The 15,109-nt window shown below is 36.7% G+C and overlaps 1 protein-coding gene across 2 annotated transcripts in view; it reads right to left on the minus strand.

Annotated features, from left to right (window-relative positions):
• syt17 (synaptotagmin XVII) overlaps positions 1 to 15,109 on the minus strand; it is a 33,045-nt gene that overhangs the window by 9,222 nt on the left and 8,714 nt on the right. Inside the window, exons 3-8 of one of the 2 annotated variants that reach the window (XM_084089267.1) lie at positions 13,606 to 13,623; positions 10,715 to 10,863; positions 5,445 to 5,596; positions 4,742 to 5,358; positions 3,702 to 3,822; positions 1,731 to 1,886 (exon numbers count right to left, since the gene is read on the minus strand). In XM_084089267.1, the coding sequence (XP_083945393.1) occupies positions 1,731 to 1,886; positions 3,702 to 3,822; positions 4,742 to 5,358; positions 5,445 to 5,596; positions 10,715 to 10,863; positions 13,606 to 13,623 (1,213 nt within the window). The remainder of the gene's footprint in view (positions 1 to 1,730; positions 1,887 to 3,701; positions 3,823 to 4,741; positions 5,359 to 5,444; positions 5,597 to 10,714; positions 10,864 to 13,605; positions 13,624 to 15,109) is intronic. The other variant, XM_084089268.1, reaches the window with a different exon arrangement.

Raw genomic sequence — 15,109 nt, forward strand, 5'->3', positions numbered from 1 at the left:
AATTGTACTCCTCCCAAAAATGCTAAAAAAAAAAACAATAAAAAAAAAACGTGTGAGAGCGTGTTATAGGCTATATGTTATAGCCAGATATGACGACGCGCTGGAACACGCATCACCGCAGATGAGAAGCTGAGCATCAATTCATCAAGCCAACGTGCAAACTATCGCAAATCAAAGTGAAAGTAAGTCGCAGATGCTTAACACACAATCATCATCATCATTAAAAGTAAAGAAATGAAATGATCTTACCAGGGCTGTTGCTGCTCTCTCTTATTGCGGTCTTTGATTTTCAAATTTTAGCTGATGATCAATAAAATGCAGCTCATATCTGTTGCTTTCGTGACGTGCACTCCATTAAATCTGCATATAGCGTGAGAATTTAAGATTGGATTTAAATCCGTTTCGCAAAAACACATTTATGTGACCAGGTGTAAATAGAATCGTTTTGATAAATCAGATTCAGATCTGAGAAAACACATGAAGTGGCCAGTAAATAAATCTCTTATTTGTATAAATAAATTATTTGTAAACTTGTTTGCATTCTATGTTGTATTTGTTGCGCTTGCTTGTAGTATGTCATTTTTTTTACATGCTGTTCATTCATCCATTGCTGATAATTAGACCAGTCCAGTAATTTCCACATATGTCTAGCTAGCTTTCGATTATCAGAGCTGTTAACAGACAACAAACACTCGTTCTCTTACGTGTTTTTTGCGTTATGTTTTATTGCCTAGCTTGCCTCACGAACTAGTTTGCCAGCTGAACTCAGGTGTTGTGAGGTGTATTTATCACGTAGTCCTGAGGGATATCAGACGACGCTGTTGATGTTGATTCCTGTGATTATCATGAGAACAGTTTTCAATATCTCACATAAATATCAGGACATAAATAAGCCTAACGTAGAGGTTGTAAATAAACAAGCACAATTTGCAAACTATTATGATAAATTGCAATAATCATGTCTTCGGAGTCTATCAGTGCCTGTTCCATGCCCTACGCAGGTACCGGTGTACAGGGTGGGAGGTAGGGGGGTGGAGGAGTATTTACGACAGTGCAAGTATTCCACAGCGACTCTAGGGGTCGCTGTTTGACAAAAACACAAATTCTCCACAGTGTGCCTTTAAATATTATTCCAATTTAAAAGAACTGTTTTCTATATTAATATATTTTCAAATTAAACTAACTCCTGATTTTCAACATCATTACTCCAGTCTTCAGTGTCACATGATCCTTCAGAAATCATATGATGATTTGCTGCTCAAGAAACATTTCTGATTATTATCACAGTTGTGCTGCTTAATATTTTTGTGGATACAATTTTTAAGGATTATTTGATGAATAGAAAGTTTAAAAGAATAACATTTATTTGAAACAGAAATCTTTTGTAACATTATAAATGTCTTCACAGTCACTTTTGATCAACTGAATGCGTCCTCGCTGAATAAAAGTATACATTTCATTTAATAAATCCTTACTTTTTTTATATAAAAAATATATTATATATATTTTTTAAATATATAAAAAATAATGCATACAATCATGGCAATTAAATTAATTTGATAAATGTTCCTACCACTTGAGCCATTAAGTAAATTAAAAATTGTGTTTGCTAGAAAGGTCAAGAAAGGTCATCATAAAGACATTTCTCACATATTTCATTGTTTAGTGATCTGTATGAATGTTTTTCTGTTTGCATATTCCTGTGTACATGTTTATGTTCAAAACAATACCTGTGAACACAAGACTGACTTCACACAGGTCCTCTTGAGGTACACGAAAGCTAAAGGTCTCATTGTAGCAGGGGTCAATGGTGCCTCTCATACAGGACGTTTTCTTAGTCTTCATCAACTTAAGACCTGTCACCAACTGCACCTTCACAAAAGGATCTGATAACAGAAAAGTAACTTTGTTAAAGTTTATGTAAATTGCCATCTGAAACAAATTTCACTTTTGTACTGTAACATTTCTGAGATATTTCAGTGCTAAAAGATCCAGGGCAAGACTTGATTTTATACATCAGGAAAAGATTGGATTATGAAAGTGCACATTACATACCAAATTGGAGCAAGACCACACTGTAAAATCTGACAGTTGTTCTAACTAACACTATTTAGTCAACTTTACTTAATGTATTAACTTAATTGTAAAAATCTAGTAATTTCTTACTCAGAAAACCCCAATTAATATTAATTGATTGGTTTGACTTTGTCATTCTTAAAACAATTTTCACTCATTTCTTCCACTTCTGCAGCTATCTTTCTCCTTAGTTGCATTCACTCATTTTCCAAAGTTTAAGAGAACATCACATAAGTTGTCTTCATAAATTGATGTTGATTTCCTAAAATGGGTTTGTATGAAGTCACTATTATGCTAATTACTATTCCATTTGGTTGTGCACTGCACGTCATTTGTGTTACTGATTCCCTTCCAATTGATGCAGTGATGCAACAAGAAATCACAGTTATTTGTGCTTTCAAAGGAAGAGAAGTAATAGGTTGCTTTTAAAAGGTGACCTAAGTTGTATGGTCTATTGACTAGTCTACTTTTCATGTAGAATTATGATCTATTAACAAACAAACTGTTGAAATGATCTAACTGTATTGCTAACATCTATGTCATTAACACCTTGTGAATCATACAACTTTTAATTGGGTTTATATAATACATTTTATTTATGATTTATTAATTGTAACATTGACAGTTTTTTTTTTTTTTTTTGCAATTGCTTAATTTATTCATGCCACAATGTACTCCAGGAGTCATTAAAGGAACCGTATTGTAAGATTGTGACCAAAACTGGTACTGCAATCACTTTCAAATTACTGTAGAGCGGTGTATCCCCTCCCCCTCCCCCCTGACTCGAGGTTGCCAGTTAGGCTGCAGGATCCAGCAGGAACTTAGGAGCTACAAGGAGCTTCCAATGGCAAGTGACGAGTCCTACACAGTAAGTTTTTTTTTCTGTTAATTATGTTTATGCTTCATGAGAGATGTTTTGCAAAGAAATTATGTATCGCAAAAATTTACTAATGGCGATTAGCCAAATATAATCGTAAAGATGTACGCTCGTATGTGACAGTACATTGTTAGAACAGTAGCTGTTAGTCAAACTTGCATCTCCTATAAAAATCCTTGTTTTATTTCGGACTTTGTCACAACGTATTTCGGATTCATAATGAGGTCTTTAAGGTTTCATAACGTTAGACATTTTTTTATCCGACATGTTTGTAGCTGTAGCTGTGGTAACTAGAGCAGAGCTGGCAACCCGGATGCCGAAACACTACTGACTTCGTGATTAGTAGATAGGTGGAGGGTGGGGCATCAGGCCAAAACACAACATGACAACATCAACATCAGTTGAGGGCTGCAACTTCACTTTTAAATGACAATATCCTGGCCGTACTACTGTTGTCAGTGATATAAGTATTTGAAATGAACATGATTTCTTAAAATCTAGTGACATATCAGGGCCATTTTATGATTAATTGAAATACATTTCTTACATACGGTTCCTTTAATTCTGAGTAGCTACACTAAGTCAAGAGTAAATCTTAAGTAAATTATCAATTACTCTCTACAGTTCTTTTTTAGTTAGAACTCTCGTGTAAGTGAACTGCACCAACTAATAATTTGTCAGTACAACATTATTGTACTGACAAATTACTATTCACTTGAACGAGGAAAACACACTGAAATAGATTTACCTGAACCTTGGCACATGTCAGTCTGAAGCAGCTGCTTTGCTCGGATGATGTCCACATTTAACCTGCCAGCACTGGGCAGGTAGTTTAAGGACAGAAGAAGCTCACCAAGCTCAACCTCATTCTAAGAAACATCACATTCAAGAAATCAGTGTCATGATCATGATGTCAGTAAATTAACACTGTACTTATACTACTGCCAAAACTGAAATGAAAGCTTTAAAGTCAGAGTCATTTTTAAAATGAAAGCATTTGTAACATAACAAGTTGCTGGTTTATTAACTAGATAGTTTCTTGACAAATGCTTCAGGTTAATATCAATTGGAACAGAGATACATACAGAACCATTCAAAATATTAGGGTCTGTAAACTTTTCTTTTTAAAGAATTGAATGCTTTTATTCAGCAAGAATGCATTAACTTGATCAAAAGTGACAGTAAAGACTTTTATAATGCTACAAAATATTTCTATTTCAAATAAATGCTTTTCTATTTAATTTTGTATTCATCAAAGAATCCTGAATAAATGTACCAGTTTCATGAAACATATTAAGCAGCACAACTGTTTCCAACATTGATAATAATAGGAAATGTTTTTTGAGCAGCAAATCATCATATTAGAATGACTTCAGAATGTATATATATAGAAAAGTGTTATTTTAAAATGTAATAATATTTCACAATATTAATGCTTTAACTGTATTTTAATCAAATAAATGCAGCCTAGGTGAGCATTTCTTTCAAAAGCATAAAAAAAAATCTTACAGACCACAAACATTTGAATGGTAGTTGAACTTTTTGAGTCACATATTAAATCTCTCAAAATACAAGGTTAATTTTCGTTTAACACATCCTAAACACAGATCTTATAGGTGGTGTGCATTCTTTCGAGGCAGGGCACTCTGGCATATGGCTGCAATGATTTCACATTTTACTAAATAACTTAATTTAGTTTTATGTGACCTCACTTCATCATGTTCGTCATTGTGCAAGCGGCACACCTAAAATAAATTAAAGAAAAAAAAAAGGTACAAGTGGTATTACCTGAGAACTGGGCACCAGGGCCTTCCACCAATGCCCTCCCTTCACTAGGTCAACCTCACTAAGAGGAAGAGACACTTTCCCGATGACACAGTGGCGTGAAAATTTGTCAAAGTCAACCAAAGAGAGCAGTAGGGTGCGTCTCTGGGCCTCCAGGAAGGGGATCTCAAAAGTGAAGCGCTCTTCAAACACGGGGTTCTGGGTCTTCCGTTTAACCCCAGTCTGCCTGGAGTTCTTGTGGTCGGGGAGCAGGCTCATCTTCACGTAGGGGTTTGAGTGCGCCATGTCTTGGCGAGCACCGTCGCACGTTACCGGAGGGGGCAGATCCCGGGCCTCGATGACTCGCACGCTAAGGTGGTTATTGATAAGATCATACTGTGTGCTGAAGTGCAGCATGCCTAGATGGTACCGCGCCAGGATCTCTTCATCCGTCAGAGAGTCAACATCATCACTGCATGAGTCCAGGGAGTACAGATGAGGCTCCAGTTTGCGGAAGTAGTCATCTGGTGGTGTCGGGGGCTTACGCAGGGGCTGCACCACTTCCTTCCTGGGTTCCATGGCCCAAAATTCAATCGGCTTTACATCCACCATGGGGGAGCTTGGTCGTCGGGCGTTCAGACCTGTGATATGGGAGAGGCATTAAGTACAATTCAAGTCAACATACTCACGCTAATCTGTTTAAATTGAGAGTGAAGTCTGGGCTCACTGGAGAGCTGGCCAGCCAGGCTGAAGGTGGATCGGGACGTTTCTGCGGCGGGCGGCCTGCAGTTGGTTGCGGTGTCAGATTGAGCAGGTAAAGCATGGTCAAGAGCCATGATGTGAGAATTTGTGCCTTTCTCGTCATTGCATTCATTGACACTGAAAGAGATGACTTTGTTAAGCCTTAGTGACACTACTGGCATATTCCCTGTTGAAAAGACCAACGTACATTGACATTTACACTACCGTTCAAAAGTTTGGGGTTGGAAAGATGTATTAATGTTTTTAAAAAGTCTCTTATGCCCACCAATGCAGCATTTATATAACCCAAATATAATAAAAACATTGTGAAACATTATTACAATTTAAAATAACTAGAAATCAAACCCATAACCTTACTGTAAAAAAGTAGCTGCCTTAAATTCAGTACTATCATCTTGTATAATCTTGTATAACTAAAATTGCTTAACTTATTTTGATGAGTAAAAGTAATGAAAAACATATGTTGTCATAACGTATTGATCATATAATTATTTACAGTGTTGGTGTTGCTAGCGTCATCCTCTACTGTTCGAACTACAGGTTATGTTACCATTTTAACTATAGCAAAACTTTCTTGGTCAACCAGCAGAAGGACTAGGGTTATTTAAGCTGTATGATGTTTATGAAACATTATGTGTGGGGTAATATCACTGTTATCACTTTGCATGAAACAGTATGATTACAGATGCTTCTGCCCATTAAGTCTATCACACAAATTCATGCTAAACTGGTGCCAACTTCTGAAAAGAAACCACATTTAGAAGAGGGAACAAACTTTTGCTAAGTTATACTATTTGGATGTCAGTTCATACACAGCTTAAAATATGACAAAAAGCAGAGTTTGTTGACCAGCATAGCCTGACAATGAAAAACAAATCATAATATGCTTTAAAAAAAAAAGAAACATTCGGCATTGAACTAGCAAAACATCTTACAATCCAGCTCTTCAATTTGTTGTGCAAATCTGACACCGTGACTGAATCCACTTCTTAATGAATGTGCACTCATATTATTGCCCAGCGTTGTGTAATATCTGTAACATCATCATCTAATCTGGTTGTTTTCCAACTATAGAGGTAAATATTCTGTGCGGGATATCTTTGTCCAGGCCTGATTCCGAGTCATCCCTTGGGGATCATCAAGGACCCTTTGTGTCCATGACTACAGCTCAGAGGGAGATAGTTGTCATAGCAACGGACGATTCTAAAACAAATGGCCTTAGGAGCAATTCGAGGCAACGAGAGAGGCTGGACTTATAGGGGGAGGTATATGTAATGACCGTACAATCACAGTCTGGAAGTACAAGCTCTATTCAATTAAAGATGCATCCCTTGCATCTCCAATGTACTATGAATTTAACACCCTTCATTTTTTTGGAAGCTCATAGTCAAAAGTCTTGCCACTCATCCAGCCATTTTGTCCCCGTTTTTGGTTTTACACAAACATCCAATTCCCACAAAGCATGAGCTCAGCCAGACCAGCATAAACCAGTAGTCTCTGGTGACCACATCATCTCCATCCCAAGTTTTACAACAGGAAACTGATGATAATAATGAAAATATTGCAAAATAAAAAAATAGACATGTATGGCCACCTTTGTTTAGTCCTGGTAAAAGTCACTGAATGATGTCATTAAGAAGGATGCTTATAAAAGGCTTGCCAGCTTGTGGTGAATGTGTGCATTCAAAGAACAAATTATCCCAGCAAACACATGAATCACTTCTCCATTTAAATCATATTACCCTTGCTGTTCCTGCATGGGAACACAAATAGCTCCACACCCCAGTCATTATGATCTTGAATAACAGGGAATAGACAAACAGGATCAGAACGTCTCAGGAAAGCCATCTGTTGCATCAATATCACTTCCATTAGCCCGGAAAACCAATGACTACATGATTTACTGCTCTGTTAACCATCCTTAGTCCGTAGTTTTTCCTCTTTGTCGCCATCTCTGTTCGAAATCTGCAATTGCAATTATTTGCGGAATTATCAACATTACGTGGGTTGTGCCTCGGCACGGCACAGCGCGGATGAATCCAATGTTTTGAGGAGAATGTGCGGCTGTCAGTCACCGTGCCGGTGTGGATCCTGTCATTCGGAATCACAGATTCTACTTTTTGGAAGTATGACCAACATAAGAATTTTTACCAGAAAATGTCATGAACAAGTAAGTAACATCCACTTTTGTTCTGACCAACTAAGGGGAAAAAAGCATTGCAGTAAATCGCGCTGATTAAATCTAGCGATCGCATATCATATCCCGTCAAACCATGCAAATTATACTTTGTTCTCAAATTGTTAATGTTAACAACATCAGCATTGCGTGACTACATTTAATGTGTATTAGGGCTACCTGTAGTTCAGTACTCCGTAACTGTATGAATTAAGCGAACAAGTGCGCTACTGTTACATAATTGAACCATTGAAATGTTTTACCTGTCCAGCAGAAAAAAAGCCGCCTCTGCGTTTGTTTTGAACCCCTTCAAAACACAGAGTTCACGCCACCTTTCAAAAGCCCTTCCGATATTTATCCTTGTTTTCGCATGGGCCCGGTTGCAGTCTCTTTTTTTCTGTAGCCACTCCGAAGTCTTTTGCATTTTACAACGGGTGAATCTCCAGTTGTCACTGGTGATTGTCGTTTGAACCTTTCTGGAACCGCCATCAAATTGATAAGTTTAACTACATCAAGTGCTGTGAGAAAAGGCTATAAATCTCCATCTTCAACATCCTCACGCACAATATAGCCTACTAGCCGAGACACCTTTATGTGTACAGATGTGACGTAATGACGCAAAGACATGCTCAAGTTTCCCGCAGAAATCCACCAGTACCACTGGAATTAAAAACATCATTACAAGCTTACTGTTTTGAATCGAGCTAAGGCAAGCAGATAGTTCTGAACACTGGCTGGTTATGTACTTGGATACTATTTATTTTGGATCATTTTTAACCCAAAAAAGTTACGGATTGCAGCCTTAAAATTAAGCAGGTAATTTGCAATGTAAGTAGAGAAGTAAATATATTGTAACTTTATAAGAAGCTTACACTCAGTAGAGGATATCACAACTATGATGCCATAACCTTTTACTGAGCACCTTGAATTTCGCAATTACATTCATACTATTTTTGCAGCATGTATACAGCGCAAAGTATGCATGTGTGTGTGTGTATATGTGTATATATATATATATATATATAGAGAGAGAGAGAGAGAGAGAGAGAGAGAGAGAGAGAGAGAGAGAGAGAGAGAGAGAGAGAGAGAGAGAGAGAGAGAGAGAGAGAGAGAGAGAGAGAGAGAGAGAGAGAGAGTGAGTGAGTGAGTGAGTGAGTGAGTGAGTGAGTGAGTGAGAGAGAGAGAGAGAGAGAGAGAGAGAGAGAGAGAGAGAGAGAGAGAGAGAGAGAGTAATATATAGTATGTTTACCATGCATATCATGCATGTGTATTCTCTGTATGAACCAGTCTATGGTATGAACGGAGTACCAGAATGTATTTTGTATGTACTACATTTACAAAATACACAGTGTTAAATTTAAATCGCTGATGGAGAAATTGTCACAATGCAGTGTGCTCCACTATGCTTCCAATTTAAAAAAATATAAAAATCAGTGGAGTAATTCTTCATTAGTTGAAGATACAGTTAAGATATTTTACATGTGAATAATTTAAAATACAAATTAACTAAGATAACTGGATTCTGAGATGATATCTGTATGCCACATGCTGAATTAAACCTGAAATGTAGTATAATCAACGTGAGAGTAGTACATCAAACTTTTGGCATACTACTACTACTACATACTACTACATCCATATTCATAATGAACATAACCTCTTTCTTGAATTATTATGTTTTTAATCAGACTGCCAGTGCCAACTTTATACAAAATTATTTTATACAAAATTATGTAACACTTTACAAAAGGGTTTTATTTGTTAACATCAGTTAAGGTATTAACTAACATGAACTAACAATGAGCAATACATTAATCTTTGTTAACGTTAAAATACAAAAATACAGTTGTTCATTCTTTGTTCATGTTAGTTCACAGTGCATTAACTTATGTTAACAAATACAACTTTTGATTTTAAAGGGGTGGTTGATTATGATTTCACTTTTCTAACTTTAGTTAATGTGTAATGTTGCTGTTTGAGCATAAACAACATGTGCAGTTACGACGCTCAAAGTTCAAAGCAAAGGGAGATATTTTCTTTTAAAGAAATTGCTTTTTAAGGACTACAACAAACATTCCTGCTGGGTTAGTGACATCACAAACCCTAAAATTTACATAAACCCCTCCCCCAGGAACACAATTTATAGATTATCATGACAGAATATGCTAATCAATGACTAGAAGATAACTACACATAAGCTACATAAAATCATCAACTAACTATTCAGAAATGTTGTCTACATGTTGCCACTTCTTCTTGAGTCTCTCCATCTTTGTCTGACTCCGGTTTGTACATAAAAGGCTAAAAGTTTTTGAAATTTTCAGTGCATGTCCTGTGTGAGGTAAAAGGACACAAGCTCTTGAAGCTCCGCCCTCTGTGCCAGGAGCAGCAGCTCATTTGCATTTAAAGGGACAGACACAAAAATACGGTGCGTTTTTGCTCACCCTCAAAAAGGGACAACTTTAACATGCTATATAAAAATATCTGTGGGGTATTTTTGAGCTAAAACTTCAGATACACACTCTGGGGACATCAGAGACTTATTTTACATCTTGTGAAAAGGGCATTATACCACCCCTTTAATAATGTATTAGTAAACGTTTAAATTAACATCAACAAAGATTAACAAATGCTGTAGAAGTGCAGTTTATTATTAGTTCATGTTAACTAATGTTAACTAATGAAATCTTATTGTAAAGTGTGACCCAAAATTGGATTAACATTCAGACTTACTGTATCAACTTAATTGCATAACTGCTAGCACCATTTACTGAATTAAATATGAAATAAATTGAGGTCATGTGACAATAATGTAGCATACTACTGTTTATAGACTACCATTCAAAAGTTTTGGGTCAGTAATATGTTTTGTTTGAAAGAAATCAATACATTTTATTCAGCAAGGATGCATTAAATCGATCAAATGAGACATGATCAAAAACAAGCCTTTTCAGTAACTCTGTATTCAGTCTCATTCTGACTCTGACTCTTATGATGCGAGAGCAGACAGATGAGATGCATGTTGTTCTGGGTTATTTTGTGTATGGGTGTGTACTCACAGCCATGATGGAGTCTGAGCTGGAAAAGGCCCCAGAATCTCCACCTCCTCATCAGTGGACTGACAGCAGCTGCACTCCCAGCACCACTGCCAACAGGAGCGACACGACCAGCGACACAACAGCAAGTCAGACAGTCTGGACAGAAGACCCTGAGATCAAGACCGCAAAGGGACACAAAGAGACCATCCAGTAAACAGTAACTGATTTACCTGCACAGGCAGCAGAATATACTTACAAGGCAAATTATGATGATAAAATGGCAATGAACGATCAGTGCTTCAAAGATATTTTTTGTTTTGTTATTTCTAGTCAACTGCAGCTTGAAGTGTAAATGTAACAAGAGCCTCTGAGAAATAAATTCTATTGGGACTCTATTCTAGTGGGACTTTGTAGTAAACTATAAGTCAGAGCCAATCCACAAAAAAAAAAATATATATATAAATATATAATATATAATAATAATAAATAAAATGTGAGTGATTTAATTAAAGATATCTACATTACTATTCAAAATAGTTTTTTGAATGAAATTTAATAATTTTTCACTTAAGGATGCATTCATTTGATCAAAAGTGACAGCAAGGACATCTATAAAGTTATAAAAGATTTCTATTTCAAATAAATGCTGTTCTTTTGAACTTTCTTTTCATCAAAGAATCCTGAAAAATGTTTCACAGTTTTGAAAAACATTAAGCAGCACAACTGTTTTCAACATTGATAATATTAGGAAATGTTTTTTGAGCAGCAAATCATCATATTATATTGATTTCTGAAGGATCATGTGACTCTGAAGACTGGAGTAATGATACTGAAATTCAGCTTTGCCACCACAGGAATAAATTACATTTTAAAATATATTAAAAACAAAACAGTTATTTAAATTATTATTTAAATTATATAGACTTCTTTCAAAAACATTAAAAAAATCTAACCAACCCCAAACTTTTGAACGAGAGTGTGTATATATGTATGCATATATATATATATACATACATACACTCACCTAAAGGATTATTAGGAACACCTGTTCAATTTCTCATTAATGCAATTATCTAATCAACCAATCACATGGCAGTTGCTTCAATGCATTTAGGGGTGTGGTCCTGGTCAAGACAATCTCCTGAACTCCAAACTGAATGTCAGAATGGGAAAGAAAGGTGACTTAAGCAATTTTGAGCGTGGCATGGTTGTTGGTGCCAGACGGGCCGGTCTGAGTATTTCACAATCTGCTCAGTTACTGGGATTTTCACGCACAACCATTTCTAGGGTTTACAAAGAATGGTGTGAAAAGGGAAAAACATCCAGTATGCGGCAGTCCTGTGGGCAAAAATGCCTTGTTGATGCTAGAGGTCAGAGGAGAATGGGCCGACTGATTCAAGCTGATAGAAGAGCAACTTTGACTGAAATAACCACTCGTTACAACCGAGGTATGCAGGAAAGCATTTGTGAATCCACAACACGCACAACCTTGAGGCGGATGGGCTACAACAGCAGAAGACCCCACCGGGTACCACTCATCTCCACTACAAATAGGAAAAAGAGGCTACAATTTGCACGAGCTCACCAAAATTGGACAGTTGAAGACTGGAAAAATGTTGCCTGGTCTGATGAGTCTCGATTTCTGTTGAGACATTCAGATGGTAGAGTCAGAATTTGGCGTAAACAGAATGAGAACATGGATCCATCATGCCTTGTTACCACTGTGCAGGCTGGTGGTGGTGGTGTAATGGTGTGGGGGATGTTTTCTTGGCACACTTTAGGCCCCTTAGTGCCAATTGGGCATCGTTTAAATGCCACGGCCTACCTGAGCATTGTTTCTGACCATTTCCATCCCTTTACGACCACCATGTACCCATCCTCTGATGACTACTTCCAGCAGGATAATGCACCATGTCACAAAGCTTGAATCATTTCAAATTGGTTTCTTGAACATGACAATGAGTTCACTGTCCTAAAATGGCCCCCATAGTCACCAGATCTTAACCCAATAGAGCATCTTTGGGATGTGGTGGAACGGGAGCTTCGTGCCCTGGATGTGCATCCCACAAATCTCCATCAACTGCAGGATGCTATCCTATCAATATGGGCCAACATTTCTAAAGAATGCTTTCAGCAGCTTGTTGAATCAATGCCACGTAGAATTAAGGCAGTTCTGAAGGCGAAAGGGAGTCAAACACAGTATTAGTATGGTGTTCCTAATAATCCTTTAGGTGAGTGAATATATATATATATATATACACACATTTTAATAAACAGTTTTGTTTCCCGTTGGGACATGCTTCCAACTGAAACATGAAACTGGGGCGGGACAAACATTACTCAGTCACTTCTCAGTGTGACTGTTATTAGGTTGACCAGAACCGAGACCAGATGTTTGGATAGAGGTCCTTCAAGAAAGAGATGTTAGTCTTTTCACAACAAAACTTGCTTGATTTAGACTAGCTGACTCCAACGAGACAGAAAAACACAACAAGATCATAAAGATTACTCGCTCCAAAAAGCCAAGTCACTCTCACCTCCGCTGAGGCTGAATATGTAGTTGGTTAAATAATGAATGACCTGAGACAGGATGTTTAAAAAAAAAAAAAAATCCAGCCCAAGAGATAGAAATAAAAGGTCAAAATACAACTCTGATTATGTAAACACAATCATTTTCTTTTTTTTTCTTCTTTTTTTTGAATGGAAGCAAGTTTATGTTTCAAAGCATTTAATGGTCTGAGGGTGTCAAGCTTCTAACTACATTTCTAACTTATTTGGAGTCATGCATGTACGGATAAATTGTTAAACAGGATCTTGGAGTTGCTATAAAAATACAGTAGCCATTTTTCTACATTGTTAATGAAAAGATATAAGCAGTTAGAAGGTTGAATTAATTACTTTTCTGTACATACCTCATTGACAGGCTCCAACTGTTCTTTTTCAAAGGTCGAGTGCAGCAGAGAATTGAGTTCATGCACAGGAAATAAGAGGAAAAAAAGAGTTCAGTGAGAGGACAGGTCTCTTTATTGAATGTTCACTATTTGTATATATATAAAAAAAAACATTTTAATAATTAATATTAATGAAATTTGTTAGCAACCTTTGCCTAATCTCATTTTTTAAAATTAATATTATTAGACATATTTCAGCATGTTCATGTTTTCTATGATATACATTGCTCAAAAGTATCAGTAAATAACATTGCATTGTTTAAAATAATTCAGAATCCTGAAAAAAAAAGATCAAACTTTCCATAAAATTATTTTGAAAGCACAACTGTTATCAACTTTTGATAATAAGAAATGTTTCTTGAGAAGCAAATCATTAGAATGATTTCTGAAGGATCATGTGACACTGAAGACTGGAGTAATGATGCTGAAAATTCAGCTTTGCATCACAGGAATAAATTACACTTAAAATATATTAAATTAGAAGAAAGTTATTTTGAATTGTAATAATATTTCACATAATTATTCACAATATTAATGTTTTACTGTATTTTGATCAAATAAATGCAGCCTTGGTGAGTGTAAGAGCCTTTTTTCAAAAACATTAAAACCTTTTACAGACACCAATGCTTTGAACAGTAGTATATATATTGGGTAAGTGTGCTCCCTGAGGTGCTGGTCTGATTGAAAAATAAAAAAGCAGAAAACTTTGAAACTACATCCAGTAATGAAACAGTTGCTATAACCTCAAATACTGTCCTACTTGTTTTATATTATGGGTTTTAATTTAAGAGCACTGTAATAATCCACCTTTGCATTAAAGTGTTATTGCACTAATTATTTTGATAAGCATCCCGAAAAGCCACATTCAAATTAATCTATATTTAAAAAAATATCTAACACCATTGGTCAGACTTTATAAGGGACACATAACATTTTATCTGACTGCTTACACACAGGACTGTTATATTCCTTCCTTTCAACACCTGTGAACATCTACAGGTTGATTTCTCTCTGCCGTTCCCCACCCCCTGTTCCTGCTCTCTTGCTCCTCATCAGCGGCCCAATGTTGTCTAAGCAATTAGCTGTGGCCGTAACCATGGCAACAGTGATACGAACTCCTGTCCCACCCAGCCCGCACCTTGCTGCCGCCGGCTCAGGCAGAGATGACGCATTAGGGTCACTGAGATGGGAGGGATGGGACACTATCCCCACTGGTCCACATGGCCAGTTCCAGCAAGCGCCATACCAGGGGTCTTTAGCACAGTTCCATAAATCATAATACAGCATACAGACACACAAATACACCGCCACAGAGTTTAAACGTCAAAAAGAAGCTGCATTCATACTTAATTCACAAAAAACATCAGCGAGTCTGTCTGCAGCCTATACTGATTTAAATGAAAATATCACTCACATCCCAAATCCCATATAAATCAATTGCCATTAAGTTTTTACTGACAGAGAA

The sequence above is a fragment of the Abramis brama genome, assembly GCF_963993115.1.
Source record: "Abramis brama genome assembly, chromosome: 1".
In the NCBI taxonomy this organism is placed as follows: Eukaryota; Metazoa; Chordata; class Actinopteri; order Cypriniformes; family Leuciscidae; genus Abramis; species Abramis brama.